A 20,589-nucleotide genomic window follows, 5' to 3' on the forward strand; every position below is an offset into this window, starting at 1 on the left:
TTTGAATCTATAAAATACTGACTACGTCATCAAATTTCCAAGCAATTAATTTTTTATCTTTTTTCTGAAAAGGAGAAATGGTCAAAATAACAAAAAAACAGTGCTTTCAGACCTCAAATAATGCAAAGAAAACAAGTTCATAATAATTTAGAAACAACAATACTAATGTTTTAACTCAGGGAGAGTTCAGAAATCAATATTTTGTGGAATAACCGTGATTTTTAATCACAGCTTTCATGCGTCTTGGCATGCTTTCCACCAGTCTTTCACACTGCTCCTGGTGCAAAAATGTAAGCAGTTCTTCTCTGTTTGATGGCTTGTGACTATCCATCGTCTTCTTGATTACATTCCAGAGGTTTTCAATGGGGTTCTGGTTTGGAGATTGGGCTGCCCATGACAGGGTTTTGATGTGGGGGTCTCTTAATTTTTGCCAGAGCTGTGTATATATATATATATATATATATATATATATATATATATATATATATATATATATATATATATATATATATATATATAATATATATATATATATATATATATATATATATATATATATATATATATATATATATATATATATATATATATATATATATATATATATCCTCTGATAGCCAGTCAGTGCAAAAATATTCTGCCTGTGTCCATCTTAATGGCCCTCGGCCTATGTGTTGAATATTGCTTTCTTGTCTTCACAATAATTTATTCATTTTTCTATGTTACATATTTAGGCTGCATAAGTGTCAATGATGGCTAGACGATGATGAGTGGGGTTGCCGTATTGCAATCCTAGAGTGCCAACCTCTGTAGCAAGGTACGGTAAATTATAGGCCTAAATAGGGCTAGACTATCTACCTTATCCTTAATTAATTCCTTGTAGGGCAGCTACTGGGGAGCTAGTTGTATGAATCACAGAGATGGTTGTCATCTGTGATGTAATCCTGGTTTCTAGCGCACATAGCAATAAGAGGATTGTTTGGCGTATCTGGGCCAGGTTTTATGGGCAGCCTGAGAGATGGGAGGCTCTGGCTGCCCACATACCTCACCTTTGGGTGTAGTTAATCTGTTAAAATTGAGTCGGTTGTTTGGCACATGGATGTTTGTGGAGGGAGAAGGCCTCATGTGTGGGATATCCAGACTGAGCTAGTGTACTGGATGCTATCCAGCCTGTGTGACCAGGACTGGCTGACAAGGGACTTTGTCCAAAGAACTGTTTTCTTTGTTTTGCCTTCACTCAAGGCCTTTTATGTTTCCTTTGTTTATGAATGGTTTATGAAGCAGCAATAAACCAACACAGTCGTTTAAATGGAAACACTTCCTGTCTTGCCTCCCTACACCCCCAAGTGAGAAGCATTCCCTACACCCTATTGTAAGAAGTCCCTCCTTTTATGAGTACTAAATAAATCTGTTGTATATAGTAGGAGGGCATTTTTTAAAACTGCTTTTCTACTGTCCAGCCCATTTTCTGAGTTCCTGACGGTCCAAGTGCCTTCCAGACTGGTGTGCTGTTTCCCTTGTTCCACATCCATGATGACTTATGGTTTCATGAATCCACCTCACTAGGTGAGTGCTAACAGTTACATTGATTTTAACATCTCTTCCTTATTATGTGATTTGGTGTTTTTGTGTTCTACTTTTAGTTTTTCTTCTGTTGCTAGTTGTATTGCTTACATATTCAAGTGCATGATAATGTATAAAAAAAAGGGTCTCAGCACACAATGGGTGAGATTCAAAAAGATAAATGCAAGAGGAATTCTAGGCCAGTTTAGATAAACAAAATCTGTCTTTCATGAATCGCACTACATTTTTTATGAGTTTTTAAAAAATGTTGTGCCTTTCCCAACAATGAGGTATTGCCTCATTGGAAAGGGGGTGTATTATAGCAGAAAGGGTGCACAATCTCCATCCAAAAAATAATTTACTGCATGCATCAGCTACTGTGATGAATCTGGAAGATTTTACTGTTTAGTTTAAGTTTGCAACTTTGTATCTAAAATGTGGACAAAATTTGCCCCATTGTGTGATAAGAGATTCTCTTATGGGTTCAGTTAATATTTACTATGTAAGCAAAATTCTCTAAAAACAACCCTGCATTTGTGACATCACTACATTATATTGATTTGTGTGTAAACACTATTCTGACAGCACTGGAAATATGCTGGCTGCAGGTGCGTGTTCCAAATGGGTTGACCACTTACTATCCAAAGATCACAAAATAATGAAGAAATGGAACAATTCTTCAGTAGCGGGGTATGATTAAAATGCATTTTATATAAAACTTCACTTTCATATCAAAACGCTGTAGGCATATATTTTATATTGTATTCATGTAATGGGTTTTCTGGAACCCTTAATCAAGCTATTGTTCTGGTTTCCAAATGGGGAAACATTTTCATAAAATAAATTAGATTGTCAGGGAGTGTCTGTAAACTTACAAAGCAAATCTTTGAAGAGATGGAATATATTCTAGTCCTTCGCTTGCCCTATTTCTAGCAATCGAGGAAAGTGAATTTTATTGCTGAGCTATTTAATATGCATGAGGACAAAGCAATAAAAGAAGTGACTGCAGTAATAATGTGATGCTCAGAGATTACAGAAGATATTAGCATTAGTGACAACGGCAGCATTATTTTCAGAGCTTTATTATGAAACCTAAGAGTCAATTGACTTTCCTACTATGGTCATTTGTGCGGGTACATAATATTCCTCTGTGGTTGAAGATTGTATAGCTTACTTAACTGACCTCATAAAATGTTATAAAATGGAAATTATGCTGTTATGTTTAATTGGGCAATTTATATAAAACATCTAGGACCTTCCTGCCTAAGCAAGTAATTAAAAAAAATTCGAGCTACGAGGCAGTTCTTATTTCCTGATACTGGAAATGCTTACTAACAAACATTCAATGGAATTATCAATCCATTGAATCGATTAGTCCAATATCAATACTTAGATTTTAGTTTGGGTTTACAGAGCAACATCCTGTTACGTTAGTATAATACAGACAACAATGTGTTCCGACTCAATTGCTCTTGATCCACTGGAGCTTATGCCAAATTTTATAAAGGAAACCTGACAGGTCTCTTGATGCTTTCAGGCTGGCTATACACTTGAGATGGCTGTTGGCCAAACGATGACTCTCCCATACACAAGAATGCTTTTCCGGCCGAGTGCTCGTGTGTATTGTATGAGTATGTGTAATGTGTGAGTATATTGCCTCCTGACACATAACAAAAAACTGACTGGCACTTCCAAATGATTTGGAAATGCCAGTCAGTTTTTTGTTATTTGTATATTAGCTCTCTGACCGAGCACTCTGCCCTCCAGCCTGTGACTGTTTTAATTGCAGCATGATCCTACCTACCCATAAATTCAGGCTTTAGCCTAAAGGTACCTTCACACTAAGCGACTTTGCAGCGAGAACAACGATGATCTGTGACGTTGCAGCGTCCTGGATAGCGATCTCGTTGTGTTTGACACGCAGCAGCGATCTGGATCCCGCTGTGATATCGCTGGTCAGAACTAGAAGTCCAGAACTTTATTTCGTCGCTGATCACCCGCTGTCATCGCTGGATCGGCGTGTGTGACGCCTATCCAGCGATGTGTTCACTTGTAACCAGGGTAAATATCGGGTTACTAAGCGCAGGGCCACGCTTAGTAACCCGATATTTACCCTGGTTACCATTGTAAAAGTAAAAAAAAAAAACAGTACATACTCACATTCTGATGTCTGTCACGTCCCCCGGTGTCCACAGGGTTACGCGCTGCTGCTCAGCGCTTCCTGCACTGACTGTGTCAGCGCCGGCCGTAAAGCAGAGCACAGCGGTGACATCACCGCTGTGCTCTGCTTTGCCGGCGCTGACACATTCAGTGCAGAAAGCTCTGAGCAGCAGTAACCCGATGTTTACCCTGGTTACCCGAGTGCTGCAGGGGGACTTCGGCATCGTTGAAGACAGTTTCAACGATGCCGAAGTCGTTTCCCTGATCGTTGGTCGCTGGAGAGAGCTGTCTGTGTGACAGCTCCCCAGCGACCACACAACGACTTACCAACGATCACAGCCAGGTCGTATCGCTGGTCGTGATCGTTGGTAAGTCGTTTAGTGTAACGGTACCTTAAGACAGGTATTCACACCTATCCATAAATTTAGGCTTCAGCTTAAGAGGTGTTCACACTAGACATGTAGGTTCCCAGAAAACCAGTGATGGCCTTGTCATTAACTGCTGGGCACACATGAATTGGCCAAATTATGCGCTAACTATCTCTATTTTTCTTATTATCTAGAGCAGTAATGCTATTCATATTTCATATATTTCATATTTACTTTCTTTAGCACTACAAAGTGCAACTTTATTTGTTTGCCTACTGATATGACTGCCAGCGGCTTATCTATGGGAGAATAATGCAATTGGCAGTTCACCATTGGACACGTGCGATATCTCCCACATCCATCCATCCGCTCGCACCTTCATACACATTAGACCATTGACCTTTAGCTACTGAACATGGACTAGCCTCAGGGATTAAATGCCTCACCAGACTATTCCTAGTTCATTAGCATACAGTGAGCTGATGTATACAAGTTTCTTTTTTTCCACTTCATGCAGCTCAAAAACACAATAAACATTGCTGGAATACCTAAGTAACCGTCTATAAAAATTCATGATGGCAGTATAAAAGCATAATTGGATCTGATAGATTCGTTTTAAACTGATAAATACCACCCCAGTCACAATATGCCCCATGTGCTGCTGACAGGTACATCCCCCCGGTCACTATATGCCCCCTGTGCTGCTGGCAGACACATGCCCCCCCTGTGCTGCTGGCAGACACATGCCCCCCTGTGCTGCTGGCAGACACATTCCCCCCTGTGCTGCTGGCAGACACATGCCCCCCTGTGCTGCTGGCAGAAACATGCCCCCCTGTGCTGCTGGCAGGCACATGCCACCCCCCTGCTGCTGGCAGACACATGCTTCCCCCTGCTGCTGGCAGACACATGCTTCCCCCCTCTGCTGCTGGCAGGCACATGCCCCCTGCTGCTGGCAGACACATGCTCCCCCTGTGCTGCTGGCAGACACATGCCCCCCTGTGCTGCTGGCAGGCACATGTCCCTCCCCTGTGCTGCTGGCAGACACATGCTCCCCCTGTGCTGCTGGCAGACACATGCCCCCTGTGCTGCTGGCAGGCATATGCCCCCCCTGTGCTGCTGGCAGGCATATGCCCCCCCTGTGCTGCTGGCAGACAAATGCCCCCCTGTGCTGCTGGCAGACACATGCCCCCTGTGCTGCTGGCAGACACATGCTCCCCCTGTGCTGCTGGCAGACACATGCCCCCCTGTGCTGCTGGCAGACACATGCCCCCCTGTGCTGCTAGCAGACACATCCCCCCTGTGCTGCTGGCAGACACATGCCCCCCTGTGCTGCTGGCAGACACATGCCCCCCCCTGTGCTTCTGGCAGACACATGCACCCCTGTGCTGCTGGCAGACACATGCACCCCTGTGCTGCTGGCAGACACATGCCCCCCTGTGCTGCTGCCAGACACGTGCCCCCTGTGCTGCTGGCAGGCACATGCCCCCCCTGTGCTGCTGGCAGACACATGCTCCCCCCTGTGCTGCTGGCAGGCACATGATAAAATAACAAACACTTAACTCACCTTTCCCTGATGGCTCCATGCTCACAGCTCCTCGGTTGTGCTTCCTGTTTCCTAGGCATCGGATCATGTGACCTGGGCACACAGTGATGTCATCACTGTGCTGTGCCGATCACATGATCAGATGTCAGCACAGACACAGGAAGCAACTGAGGAGCTGTGAGCATGGAGCCATCAAGGGAAGGTGAGTTAAGTGTTTGTTATTTTATCATGTGCCTGCCAGCATCACAGGGAGGGGGAAGCATGTGCCTGCCAGCAGCATGGAGGGGTATATAAGAGTGAGCGGGGGCCATATCTATGATGGGAGTGGGGGGAGAGTGCAGGCACATGTAATATTCGCTGCTCCCCTGTGAATCAACTCGGCACAGGTTCAGCACCGAGGTGATGGACAGCAGGTGCAGTGAATATTACATGAGGCTAATGAGCGGGAGCACAGAACCTCCTGCTGTCTCAGCAGCCCGCAGGCAGCCCAGCCCAGCCCCCTGACACCACTCCAGAGCCGCTCCCCCTCCTCTACAGCACAGCACACAGATTCGGATTATAAGATGCACCCCCCACTTTCCCCCCAAATTTTGGGGAACAAAAGTGCATCTTATAGTCCAAAAAATACAGTATCTGTTCTCAACTCTGACAATTGTTCTCAGTGGTTAGACCACTACATGTTCTATTCTGTTTAGTGGTGATAATATTCTATTTCTGGAATACCCCTCTAATCTTTTATTTTTACAACAATCCCTTTCCTTTGGCAACTTTGAAAAACTAGTAGAAAACTTCCTCAAATATTGTAAGATTATTATTCATCTTTTGGTTTGACTGCTTTTATAATTTCTTTAGCAATGAAATAAATGAAAAAATTATTTCACTATGAAAAAAGCAAAGGTCATGGGGTATCTCTCCTTTGATTACTGTGCAGTATAGTTTGTGAATAATAAAGGCAACTGATTTTGTTAAGTCATGCTATTGTGTCTCTTTTTTGTTTGGCAAAGTAGCATGGGCTTGTGGCAAACAGTAGCATAGCATCACCAAAGCCTTCTACTGACATTGCCTTGACAGAGCAGTGTTTTCTCTTCCGCTCTCCTATGCTGACGGGGTGTGATTGCCATTGCCATGTTGATTGACAGCTGGCTTCCACTTGCTTAACTGTAGAGAGATGAATGTCTATCACCATGATGTCAGCAATCCCATCCCGTTGACAGAGCAGCCCAGAAAAAGAAAAGCTGCTCGTTTGATGTGGAGCAGCTGAATCTTGCAGCAGGAGCTGTCGGTGACCATTCTCAGCCCATGCCAGGTAGAACAAGCAGGTTGTTGCTTCTGTTAAGCCTATAGTAAAAGAGAAAACCCTAGACAAACCCTTTAATAACATTTGTGGAACAAACCAATGTAGGCACCTGGAAGAGCTTTGAAACTCACAGTGTCAACATTCTAATTAAAGCAGTGCAGGTGAATTTCTTTTGCTTTTGCTCAATTTAAAAATGTATTACCTTTGAAGTTAGGTCTTATTCTAGCATCATATCCAGAAGTTCTACCCATAAGTTTGTCCAGAAAATCAGATGGTGACATTGGTGAACTACGGGATCGGGCACTGTCTGTTTCCTTGGTGGCAACCAAACTAGAAGATAAAGTGCAAATTTTATTAAAATTAGTAAATATTTCAGCAAGTCATTAAAAATAAGGGTGTTCACTATTTTCAAGTGCACCTGGTACTAATGAAAATCATATATAATAATTTATACTTTAAACTTGTTAGGAAAGAGAAGGATTCATCATTCATTATATCTTATATGACACCAATATGTTCTGCAGTGTGTTATACTAAATTTCAATCATTGTCAGACCCAACGTTAGATGCAGAGACATATATAAAATAGTCTCAATACAAAAATTGACTCTCTGCACTCTCCTTTTAGTTCACAGAATATTTCACCATTTATGGAGCTTAGTTTTCTTCTTTCCTTTGACCAATAAATTCCCCTCGTTTGCAGAGTGCTTGGAAAAAAAAACTTGTTGAATTCAACCTTGGAAATATTTTCAAGAAAAAGTCATTACAGCACCTCATAAAAACTTTTTTTATTGTCAATCATTTAAAACACAGTACAGAATGTTTTGAATACAAGTCGCTCTTAGTCATATTCTATGACATATTATATGACTGAGAGTGACTTGCGCTTGAAGCGCGTAAGATCATGTGGACCATTGTACCATGTTTTTAAATTATTAACTCTCATGACTCTGTTGTTGGGTGTCCCGGGACCTGGGGCTCCTTTCCGGTTTCTACCACTAGGGGCGCCCCAGCTCGCCCTGTTACCCAGATTATTGCTGATGGTGAAGACGCTGGGACCACTTACTTTGCCTTAGTTCCTAAATCCCCCCTCAATCTATACCCAATCTATACTCAATCACCCAGGGAAGAGGGGAGTAGTAGTGTACCACAATACTCCAACCAGGCTAACAAGGTAATACAAACAGGGGTAGCAAAAAATACCAAACATACAAATATACTCACACAAATAACAGAGGGATGCACTGGGGAGTGGATGAGGTTGTTAAACTAAAGTAGCAGAAGAAAAGGAATTATCACACACTCAAATCTTAGCAACAGTCACAGATAAATCCACTGAATGCCTTCTCCAACAACAACCACCAACAACTTCAGCCTTGCAGCAAAAGCTTGCTTTGACAATGAGTGCTAGCCAGGTCCCAGATTATATAGGAGATGGAGCCTTAACACTCCAGGAGCCTTAACATTTCAGGAGCTCTCAACTGAGCAGGTTAACCACTGCACTGCTAAAAAAAGTTACACCATTTAATATGAAGGTGAAGTGCTTATAATCAATGTAGGAGTAGGAGACATCAGACACTGCAGTATTATGGCTCCTCTATGTCATGGTAAACCATTAGCAATAAAGAAAAATGAAAATTTATTGAGGTACTGGGATGGCTTTTTCTTGGAAACTGCGTTTTGGTTATTTGCACATTATAGTGACTTTATCAGAGAACAAACAAATACTGAGTATTCATTGTTTTATGAGTCCAATGTAAATCCAAACATTGTCCTTAGATTTCTGTTCAAATCTGCATTTATGGTTTCCCAGAATTAATAATAATAATAATAATAATAATAATAATAATAATCAAATACAAGTAACATGGCTGGATCTGTCTCACCAACGCAAGTACAATGAATGACTTTTTCCTTTCAGCATGCAGTGCTATGCAGATGTGACCATTCTGACATTTCATTCAGGTTGTGTTCAGTTGTTCCACAGAGAATGTAATAATTTTTGACTCACTCTATCTTTTTTTCAGCTCCACAGAGAGTTTGTTGCCATGAGGTACCATGTTGAACTTCCAGTGACCAGTGTAAGAGAGCGATAACACCAAATTTGACACATCTACTCCCCATTTACACCTGAGACCTTGTAACACTGATAAATCACATGAATTCGGACAGTGAAAATGGTCAATTAGGCATAATTTGGCTATTTTCACTTAGGGGATTAGCTACCAAAAAAGAGAGGCTACAATCAGCTTAGCCAGCATCTATAAAATCTGCGTGTAAATCCCCCTGATTGGCTGTACTACTGTGATGTGATAGCTGCTGGGCATTTTGGGGAATCCCGTGTGGCCATACCTCACACCATTAGCACACCATCTCAGACTTCAGCAGTGTGTGAAATAGGAGTATGTTTTTTTTGTCGATCTTAATGAATCAAGTCGCAGAGTATTCGAATTCCCAAGGGCCTGCAAGTTTCAGGAAATTTGTCTCAAAAGTCAATCCTCTGTGGATCAATCCACTCATCTGTAAAGCACAGATATCACGTAGCAGGCACATCTCAACTGTCCAGAGGAGGCTGCAGAAATTAAACCATAAAGGTCCGCTGCTCACAAAGAAGCAACAAGTGAGGACTATTATTAACAAGAAGATACTTGTTTGGGCCTAGCAACAGAAGAACTGGACATTAGATCAGTCAAAAATCTGAACTGTGGCCAAAATGTTTGATTGTTGGTACCAACCACCATAATTTTGTGAGACCCATAAAAAACAGCAGATGGTTTCTTCATGTGTGGTGCCCACTATGAAGCATAGAGGGGCGGTGTGACAGTGCTATTGACATTGCTGTGAGCTTTTCGTAAATCAATGTACACTTACCAAGAATGTCTCCCACAGCATTTCGCAATGATATGCATCAGTTTGCACTTAGCGGGACCATCATTTGTATTGCAAAGGACAATGACCCCAAACACACCCTCTCACTATATATCAGATATGAAACTAAAAATATAAGGAAGGAGGGCTTCATCCAATGACATGGCCTCCGGCATCACCTGCCATCAACTCAATTAAGATGCTTTGTAATCATTTGGACAGCAGGAATAAGACAAAGTAGGCAACAAGTGGTCAGCAGCTATTGGAACTCTTTCAAGACTGTTAGAAAGCCATTCCAGGTGACTTCTTGATGAAGCAAACAGATTGCCAAGGATGTGTAATACTGTCATCTGACTAAAATGTGGATACTTTGATAAATCTAAAGTTTAATAACACACATCCTGGTTCTGTTTTTTATGCTTTATTTCCATATGTATTCCTTCATGGTTTAGCTGGCTTAAGTCAGAATCTACAATGTGCACATTTCCGTAAGAACAAGGAAAACCATTGCATGAACAGGTGTGCGCAGCAAACTTTTGAATGCACATTACATACTAAGTTTTATAACCATTTAACTCTGTTCTGACATTGGGCATAATAGTATGCCGATGCTGGATTCTCCCCGTTTGGTGCGGGCTCCGGTGCCGAGCCTGCACCTTTCTGGGTACAGGACAGCTGATCTATACAGATTACATGTGCCCGCAACAGCCGCTGGTGGAATCGTGATCCACCTGCGGCTGTTAACTAGTTAAATGCTGCTGTCAATCTCTGACAGCAGCATTTAACTCGCGCTTACCGGAAGCACATCATTAATCCTGTCCATCGGTGACCTCGTCACATGATCGCGGGTCACCGATGGGTTGTCAAAACAACCAGAGGTCTCCAGCAGATCTCTATAGTTGTCATTGCCAGATTGCTATGAGACCCACCCTGTTGTCAATGCTCATAGTAAATGAGCATTTCTGCTACACACAGGCGATCTGATCATTGTAAATCTCTGACAACAGAGTTCAAAATGGAACCCGTGATAGGTTGCAAGTGCAATGGCTCCTATGGCAGTCAGAGACATGCACAGGAATGAATTGATATACAATTATGAGAAAAACTAAGTATACCCTCCCTTAGTTAACATATCAGGACATGAAAAAATGTGATCCTGTCAACACGTTTTTGAAACGTAGAGTAAAAAAAGACTGTAACGGCGCTGTAATACCGATTAAAATGATACCTGCGGTGAAGAAAATTATTTTGTGTTTTTTCTTTAATCACCCATTGAAGATTTATTCTAATCAGATTTTGGTGTACATGGGCTGGACTATACACTGAGTCTTCTCCTCCCTGTCTGTGATTGCTCGGCCCCTCCATCTGCCTATGGTATTTGAATGACAGGTCCCTGCCTCCTCTGTTTAAAATCTTGCACCATTGCAATCATTGCAGATTCTGGATAGTCTTTAATAAAATGGCATCTTCACAGATTTGTCTTTACATTACAAAATTGTGCTGATATTACCCCATATGCCACCGCTACAGGGTAATGGGAAGAGAGAGGCTAAGTGCCGGAATAGGCGCATCTTACAGATGCGCCTTTTATGGGGTGGCTGGGGGCCAATGCTTTAAGCTGGGGGGGCAATAACTATGGTCCCTCTCTAGGCTATTAACCCCTTCATGACCTTGGGATTTTCCTTTTTTCCGTGTTCGTTTTTCACTCCCCTCCTTCCCAGAGCCATAACTTTTTTATTTTTCTGTCAATATGGCCATGTGAGGGCTTATTTTTTGCGGGATGAGTTGTACTTTTGAACGACATCATTGGTTTTACCATGACATGTACTAGAAAATGGGAAAAAAATTCCAAGTGCGGTGAAATTGCAAAAAATGTGCAATCCCATGCGTGTTTTTTGTTTGGCTTTTTTGCTAGGTTCACTAAATGCTAAAACTGACCTGCCATCATGATTCTTCAGGTCAGTACGTGTTTATAGACACCAAACATGTCTAGGTTATTTTTTATCTAAGTGCTGAAAAAAAATTCCAAACTTTGCAAAAAAAAAAAAAAATTGCACCATTTTCCGATACCCGTAGCGTCTCCATTTTTTGTGATCTGGGATCAGGTGAGGGATTATTTTTTGCGTGCCGAGCTGACGTTTTTAGTGATACCATATTGGTGCAGATACTTTCTTTTGATCGCCCGTTATTGCATTTTAATGCAATGTCGCAACGACCAAAAAAAGTCATTTTGGCGTTTCAAATTTTTTTCTCGCTACGCCATTTAGCAATCAGGTTAATCCTTTTTCTATTGATAGATCAGGTGATTCTGAACGCGGCGATACCAAATATGTGTATATTTGATTTTATTTTTATTGTTTTATTTTGAATGTTTTATATATATATATATGTGTCTCACTGACATATACAGTGTAAATATATATATATATACATATATACTGTGTATATATATATATATATATATATATATATATATATATATATATATATATATATATATATATATATATATATATATATATATATATGGACTGTATATATGTTTTCACGAATATTCGAGGCCATGGATCCATTATATGTCAATTTTCCAAGCCAGCGAGAAAATCTCGACATACGGATAACATACGGATGTCACACAGATACTTTGACGAGAAAAAATTTCATCCTCACATTGCACACAGATGACATACATATCACTGTTCGGGAACAATTGTGCAATTCTTAGCAGTGAAAAACAGACCGATTTATGTGTGACTCCAGCCTAACGAGTATACTCACTCATCACTGGAGAGAACCTTCCCAAAAGGCAATACCCTATGCAGCACTCTACCAGTCAGAAGCCACTCCTTTGTGAAAGGCACATGATAGCCTACTTGCAGTTTGATACATAAGGCACTTAACAGACTCTGAGACCATGAAACAAAAGAAATTGCTGACTAATGAAAAACAATAATGAGACTAAACATGAATTTTGGCCTGAATGCCAAGTGTCATGTTTAAAGGAAACCATACACCACTAAGGCCAGTTTCTCACTAGTGTTTCAGTGCGCAGCATATGCCTGCGTACAGAAACACATGTGTCTTGCGTACCTATGTTTAACATTGTATATGCAGGTGTACGTAGGGACATGTGTTGTATGCAGATGCATCCCTGTGTGTTGTTTTGAAGGGCACGTCAAAACGATGCACGGGGATGCATCCACATACAACACATGTCCCTGCGTACACCTGCATATACAATGTTAAACATAGGTACGTAAGGCACATGCGGATCTATCTGGATCTTAAGGAAATAAGTACGCAGGCATATGCTGCGCACTGAGATGCTAGTGTGAAACCGGCCTAAGATACATGGTCAATACAGCCAGTCCAGGGAAGCATTGTGGTGGCAACATCATATTGTGTGGTTGTTATTAAGCTGCAGTTACTGAGAGAATTCTTATTGAGGGGAATATGAACAAAGCAAAGACAAGACAAATCCTTAATGAAAATCATCTGCCTCAAAGCTCTGTTGACCTCAGACTAGAGCTTCACCTTCCAACAGAATAAAAATCACACAGCAAAGACAATGCAGGCATTGCTTCAGGAAATGTTGGTAAATGTCCTTCAAAATGGCTATCTCTTATGACAGAACTAAGAGGATTTTCAGAGAAAAGTCAGAGAAAATTACAAAAATTACAAATGTGCCAAGCTCATAGAACCACACCAAAGAAGATTTCAGGCTGTAATGGCTGCAAAAGGTGCCTAAACAAAGAACTGCAACTCACATCATATTATAGTTATCATATTCCAGGTTTGTTTTTTTTGCAACTAATTTTCAAGCATGTGTACAAACCTCATGATACTATTTTATAATAAGTCTATGACATGAAAAAATGTATATGAAGTAAACTGGTCTAAATACGTTTTGTATATACAGCGGGGAAAATAAGTATTTGATACCCTGCCAATTTTGCAAGTTTTCCCACCTACAAAGAATCGAGAGGTCTGCAATTTTTATCATAGGTACACTTCATCATTGAGAGACAGAATCTTGAAAAAAAATACAGGGAATCGCATTGTATGACTTTTACATAATTAATTAATATTTGGTTCAGAAACCTTTGTATTCAATTACAGAGGTCAGTCGTTTCCTGTAGTTCTTGATCAAGTTTGAACACACTGCAGCAGGGATTTTTGCCAACTCCTCCATACAGATCTTCTTCTGATCTTACAAGTTATGGAGATTTTGCAGCACAACATTGAGTTTCAGCTCCCTGCAAAGATTTTCTATTGGGTCCAGGTCTGGAGACTGGCTGAGCACCCGATGCAAACTGGAGTAGCTAGCTCAACATTAATGGCAACATATTCAATACGACAGCCTAATGTTATCAAATTATGTGTCGTAACTCTGGGATCAAAATGTTCACTAAACCCCTGGATAAAATCCTTTAGGGGTGTGGTTTCCAAAATGGGCTCCATTGTTTAGGCACATCAGGGGGTCTCCAAACAGGACATGGCATCTGCTCTTGATTCCAGCCAATTTTGCATTCAAAAAGTCAAACAGTGCCCCTTCTCTGCCAAGGCCCCACCGTGCACCCAAACAGTGGATTCGCCCACATATGGGAAATCAGCATACTAAGGAGAAATTGAGCAACAAATTTTGGGGTTCATTTTTTCTTGTTTCACTTGTGAAAATATAAACGTTTGGGTCTAAATTAATTTTTTTTGTGAAAAAAGTTAAATGTTAACTTTTTCCTTCCACATTGCCTCAGTTTTTGAGAAGCAACTGAAGGGTTAATAAACTTCTTGACTGTGGTTTTGAGCAAATTGAGGGGTGCATATTTTATGATGGTGGCACTTTTGGGTACTTTCTGTCATATAGACCCTTCAAAGTCACTTCAAATGTGATGTACCTAAAAAAATGGTTTTGTAAATTTTGTTGGAAAAGTAGGAAATCGCTGGTCAAATTTTAACCATTATAACGTCCTAACAAAAAAAATTGTTTCAAAAATTGTGCTGTTGCAAAGTAGACATATGGAAAATGCTATTTATGAACGATTTGTGTGATATAGCTGTTAGATTTTAGGACATAAAAATTAAAAGTTTGAAAATTGCAAAATGTTCAAAATTTGTGCCAAATTTGTTTTTTTTCATAAATAAACACACGTCATATCAAAGAAATGTTAACACTATCATGATGTACAAGATGTCTCAGAATCAGTGGGATCCATTGAAGCATTCCAGAGAATTATTATTACATGAATTGACAGTGGTCAGAATTTTAAAAATTGGCTTGGTCATTAAGGTCAAAATTGACTCTGTCACTAAGGGGTTAAATATACATTATATAACATTGCTACAGTCCTCATTTATTTATAATACATTGTATATGAATCCCTGATACCCACTGCCTGGCTGTACTCTGCAGTGCCTCTTGACAGTCCCTTGCTGGTAACTATAGAAACATTTGTTTCTCAGCTATCTATCTTGTATTCTACGCATATGTTACTCTTCTCTATGAATAGTAGCTTGTTTACCCAGATACATTTGATTTATTCTTCGGTATTGTATTGGTGATTATGTATGATACTCCCTTGTTAGTCTATTATTGGACTGTCATAATCTGAATCTGTTTGTGCACAATCCCATAATTCTGGTGGTGTGGCACTCTTTGCCATTTGTCCTTTTTTATCATGCTTTTATAAAAAGTTTTTTTAATAAAAATATATGTTTTATGAATTCAAGACGCATGTTGCTACCAGTAATTTTGGGGGATTTAGAGCCACTCCTTAATTACTGTGGCTGTGTGTTTTGGGTCATTGTCATGCTGGAAGACCCAAACATGATCCATCTTCAGTGCCCTTACGGAGGAAAGGAGGTTGTTGGCCAAAATCTTGCGATACATGACCCCATACATCCCCCTTTAACTCCTTCACCCCCAAGGGTGGTTTGCACGTTAATGACCAGGCCAATTTTTACAATTCTGACCACGGTCCCTTTATGAGGTTATAACTCTGGAATGCTTCAACGGATCCTGGTGAGTCTGACACAGTTTTCTCGTGATATATTGTACATCATGCTAGTGGTAAAATTTATTTGATATTACCTGCGTTTATTTGTGAAAAAAATGCAAATTTGGCGAAAATGTTGAAAATTTTGCAATTTTCCAACTTTGAATTTTTATGCAATTAAATCACAGTGATATGTCACACAAAATACTTAATAAGCAACATTTCCCACATGTCTACTTTACATCAATTTTGGAACCAACATTTTTTTTGTTAGGGAGTTATAAGGGTTAAAAGTTGACCAGCAATTTCTCATTTTTACAACACCATTATTTTTTAGGGACCACATCTCATTTGAAGTCATTTTGAGGGGTCTATATGATTGAAAATACCCAAGTGTGACACCATTCTAAAAACTGCACCCCTCAAGGTGCTCAAAACCACATTCAAGAAGTTTATTAACCCTTCAGGTGTTTCACAGGAATTTTTGGAATGTTTAAATAAAAATGAACATTTAACTTTTTTTCACACAAAACTTATTTCAGCTCCAATTTGTTTTATTTTACCAAGGGTAACTGGAGAAAATGGACCCCAAAAGATGTTGTACAATTTGTCCTGAGTACGCCGATACCCCATATGTGGGGGTAAACCACTGTTTGGGCACATGACAGAGCTCGGAAGCAAAGGAGCGCCATTTGACTTTTCAATGCAAAATTGACTGGAATTGAGATGGGACGCCATGTTGCGTTTGGAGAGCCCCTGATGTGCCTAAACATTGAAACCCCCCACAAATGACACCATTTTGGAAAGTAGACCCCCTAAGGAACTTATCTAGAGGTGTGGTGAGCACTTTGACCCACCAAGTGCTTCACAGAAGTTTATAATGCAGAACCGTAAAAATAAAAAATCATATTTTTTCACAAAAATTATATTTTCGCCCCCAATTTTTTATTTTCCCAAGGGTAAGAGAAGAAATTGGACCACAAAAGTTGTTGTACAATTTGTCCTGAGTACGCTGATACCCCATATGTGGGGGTAAACCACTGTTTGGACGCATGGGAGAGCTCGGAAGGGAAGGAGCGCTGTTATGGACCTGGTGGTTAGGAGCACCCGGAATGACCTGATGAGTAAACTAGTAATCGGAACAAGCTCTGGGAAAGTGGGAACTCTGCTGACCGCAAACTCTACTCCTATCACACACACTAGAAATAGCCGTGGAGCGTACCTAACTCTCCCTAGACGCCTCTTCACAGCCTAAGAGCTAACTACCCCTAAAGATAGAAATAGAGCCTAACCTTGCCTCAGAGAAATTCCCCAAAGGTAAAGGCAGCCCCCCAGATATATTGACTGTGACTTAAGAGGAAAGTCACAAACACAGGAATGAAACAGGTTTTAGCAAAGGAGGCCAGACTTCACTAAACAGTCAGAGGATAGAAAAGGGATCTATGCGGTCAGCACAAAAGACTACAAAAAACCACGCAGAGTAAGCAAAAAGACTCCCCACACCGACTCATAGTGTGGAGGTGCCACTCTGCACCCCAGAGCTTCCAGCTAGCAAGGGAATATCATGATAGCAAGCTGGACTAGAAATTAGCAGTACTAAGAAATATATTCAGGAAGCAGTAACAACAAATGAACTAGCAAAGACTTAGCTTCTGCTGGAGTAGACAGGTCCTCAGAGAAGTCCAAGAGAGATCTGAACCAATACTGATACATTGACAGCTGGCATGAAGTAACGATCTGAGTAGAGTTAAATAGGGAAGCCAGCCTAACAGTAAATGAGGTCAGCTGAGAAAGCAAACCTCAGAGACCAGCAGTTCCGCTCAAAGCCACCAGAGGGAGTCCAAGAGCAGAACTAACCAAAGTACCATTCATGACCACAGGAGGGAGTCCGAGAACGGAATTCACAACAGTACCCCCCCTTGAGGAGGGGTCACCGAACCCTCACCAGGGACCCCAGGCCGATCAGGACGAGCCAAATGAAAGGCACGAACTAAATCGGCATCGTGGATATCGGAGACAACAACCCAGGAATTATCCTCCTGACCATAGCCCTTCCACTTAACCAGATACTGAAGCTTCCGTCTCGAAATACGAGAATCCAAAATTTTTTCCACCACATACTCCAACTCCCCCTCAACCAACACCGGGGCAGGAGGATCAACGGAGGGAACCATAGGCGCCACGTACCTCTGCAACAAAGACCTATGGAACACATTATGGATGGCAAAAGAAGCTGGAAGGACCAAACGAAATGAGACAGGGTTGAGAATTTCAGAAATCTTATAAGGACCAATGAAACGAGGCTTAAACTTAGGAGAAGAAACCTTCATAGGAACATAACGAGAAGACAACCAAACCAAATCCCCAACACGAAGTCGGGGACCAACACAACGACGGCGGTTAGCGAAACGTTGGGCCTTCTCCTGGGACAACGTCAGATTGTCCACTACGTGAGTCCAAATTTGCTGCAACCTGTCCACCACAGAATCCACACCAGGACAGTCAGAAGGCTCAATCTGCCCCGAAGAAAAACGAGGATGAAAACCAGAATTGCAAAAAAAAGGCGAAACCAAAGTAGCCGAACTAGCCCGATTATTAAGGGCGAACTCAGCCAATGGCAAGAAGGTCACCCAATCATCCTGATCAGCAGAAACAAAGCATCTCAGATAGGTTTCCAAAGTCTGGTTGGTTCGTTCGGTTTGGCCATTTTTTTGAGGATGGAAAGCCGAAGAAAAAGACAAATCAATGCCCATCTTAGCACAAAAGGACCGCCAAAACCTAGAGACAAACTGGGAACCTCTGTCCGACACAATGTTCTCTGGAATGCCATGCAAACGAACCACATGTTGAAAAAATAATGGCACCAAATCAGAGGAGGAAGGTAATTTAGGCAAGGGTACCAAATGGACCATCTTAGAAAAGCGATCACAAACCACCCAGATGACAGACATCCTTTGAGAGACAGGAAGATCTGAAATAAAATCCATGGAAACATGCGTCCAAGGCCTTTTCGGGACTGGCAAGGGCAAAAGCAACCCACTGGCACGAGAACAGCAGGGCTTAGCCCGAGCACAAGTCCAACAGGACTGCACAAAAGAACGCACATCCCGAGACAAGGAAGGCCACCAAAAGGACCTAGCCACCAAATCTCTGGTCCCAAAAATCCCAGGATGACCAGCCAACACTGAGCAATGAACCTCAGAAATAACTCTGCCAGTCCATCTATCAGGGATAAATAGTTTCTCCGCTGGACAACGGTCAGGTCTATCAGCCTGAAACTCCTGCAGCACCCGCCGCAAATCAGGGGAGATGGCAGACAGAATTACCCCCTCTTTGAGAATACCAGCCGGCTCAGGGACTCCCGGAGAATCAGGCACAAAACTCCTAGAAAGGGCATCCGCCTTCACATTCTTAGAACCTGGAAGGTATGAGACCACAAAATCGAAACGGGAGAAAAACAGCGACCATCGAGCCTGTCTAGGATTCAACCGCTTGGCAGACTCGAGATAAGTCAGATTTTTGTGATCCGTCAAGACCACCACGCGGTGCTTGGCTCCCTCAAGCCAATGTCGCCACTCCTCGAATGCCCACTTCATAGATAGCAGCTCCCGATTGCCAACATCATAATTACGCTCAGCAGGCGAAAACTTTCTAGAAAAGAAGGCACATGGCTTCATCACAGAGCCATCAGAACTTTTTTGAGACAAAACAGCCCCTGCTCCAATCTCAGAAGCATCAACCTCGACCTGAAAAGGGAGCGAAACATCTGGCTGACGCAACACAGGGGCCGAAGAAAAACGACGTTTCAGCTCCTGAAAAGCCTCAACGGCCGCAGAGGACCAATTCACCACATCAGCACCTTTCTTTGTCAAATCAGTCAAAGGTTTAACCACACTAGAAAAATTAGCGATGAAGCGACGGTAAAAATGAGCAAAGCACAGGAATTTCTGGAGGCTCTTCACAGATGTAGGTTGAGTCCAATCATAAATGGCCTGAACTTTAACAGGGTCCATCTCGATAGTAGAAGGGGAAAAAATGAAGCCCAAAAAGGAAACCTTCTGAACTCTGAAGAGACATTTAGACCCCTTCACAAACAAGGAATTAGCACGAAGGACCTGGAATACCATTCTGACCTGTTTCACATGAGACTCCCAATCATCCGAAAAGACCAAAATATCATCCAAATATACAATCATGAATCTATCCAGATACTTTCGGAAGATGTCATGCATAAAGGACTGAAACACAGATGGAGCATTTGAAAGCCCGAATGGCATTACCAGGTACTCAAAATGGCCCTCGTGCGTATTAAATGCTGTTTTCCATTCATCGCCCTGTTTAATACGCACAAGGTTATACGCCCCTCGAAGATCTATCTTGGTGAACCAACTAGCCCCCTTAATCCGAGCAAACAAATCAGACAGCAGAGGTAAAGGGTACTGAAATTTGACCGTGATCTTATTGAGAAGGCGGTAATCTATACAGGGTCTCAGAGAACCATCCTTCTTGGCCACAAAAAAGAACCCTGATCCCAACGGTGATGAAGACGGGCGAATATGCCCTTTCTCCAAGGACTCCTTTATATAACTCCACATAGCGGCGTGCTCTGGCACAGATAAATTGAAAAGTCGGCCCTTAGGAAACTTACTACCAGGAATCAAATTTATAGCACAATCACAATCCCTATGAGGGGGTAGGACACTGGATTTGGGCTCATCAAATACATCCTGGTAATCCGACAGAAACTCAGGGACTTCAGAAGGAGTGGAAGCAGAAATTGACACCAACGGAACATCG

The 20,589-nt window shown here is 41.7% G+C and overlaps 1 protein-coding gene and 1 long non-coding RNA gene across 2 annotated transcripts in view; one reads left to right on the forward strand and one right to left on the reverse strand.

The window, feature by feature from the left end:
* Positions 1-11,035, forward strand: part of LOC143792982 (uncharacterized) — a 33,388-nt gene extending 22,353 nt beyond the window's left edge. The window contains exons 3-5 of the long non-coding RNA XR_013220014.1: positions 735-817; positions 1,461-1,566; positions 8,959-11,035. This is a non-coding gene — a long non-coding RNA (uncharacterized LOC143792982). The remainder of the gene's footprint in view (positions 1-734; positions 818-1,460; positions 1,567-8,958) is intronic.
* The window catches only part of GLRA3 (glycine receptor alpha 3), a 443,610-nt gene that overhangs the window by 251,757 nt on the left and 171,264 nt on the right, over positions 1-20,589 (reverse strand). Inside the window, exon 2 of the mRNA XM_077279517.1 lies at positions 7,134-7,261. Coding sequence (XP_077135632.1) covers positions 7,134-7,261 — 128 coding nt within the window. The remainder of the gene's footprint in view (positions 1-7,133; positions 7,262-20,589) is intronic.

The sequence above is a fragment of the Ranitomeya variabilis genome, chromosome 1 (assembly GCF_051348905.1).
Source record: "Ranitomeya variabilis isolate aRanVar5 chromosome 1, aRanVar5.hap1, whole genome shotgun sequence".
In the NCBI taxonomy this organism is placed as follows: Eukaryota; Metazoa; Chordata; class Amphibia; order Anura; family Dendrobatidae; genus Ranitomeya; species Ranitomeya variabilis.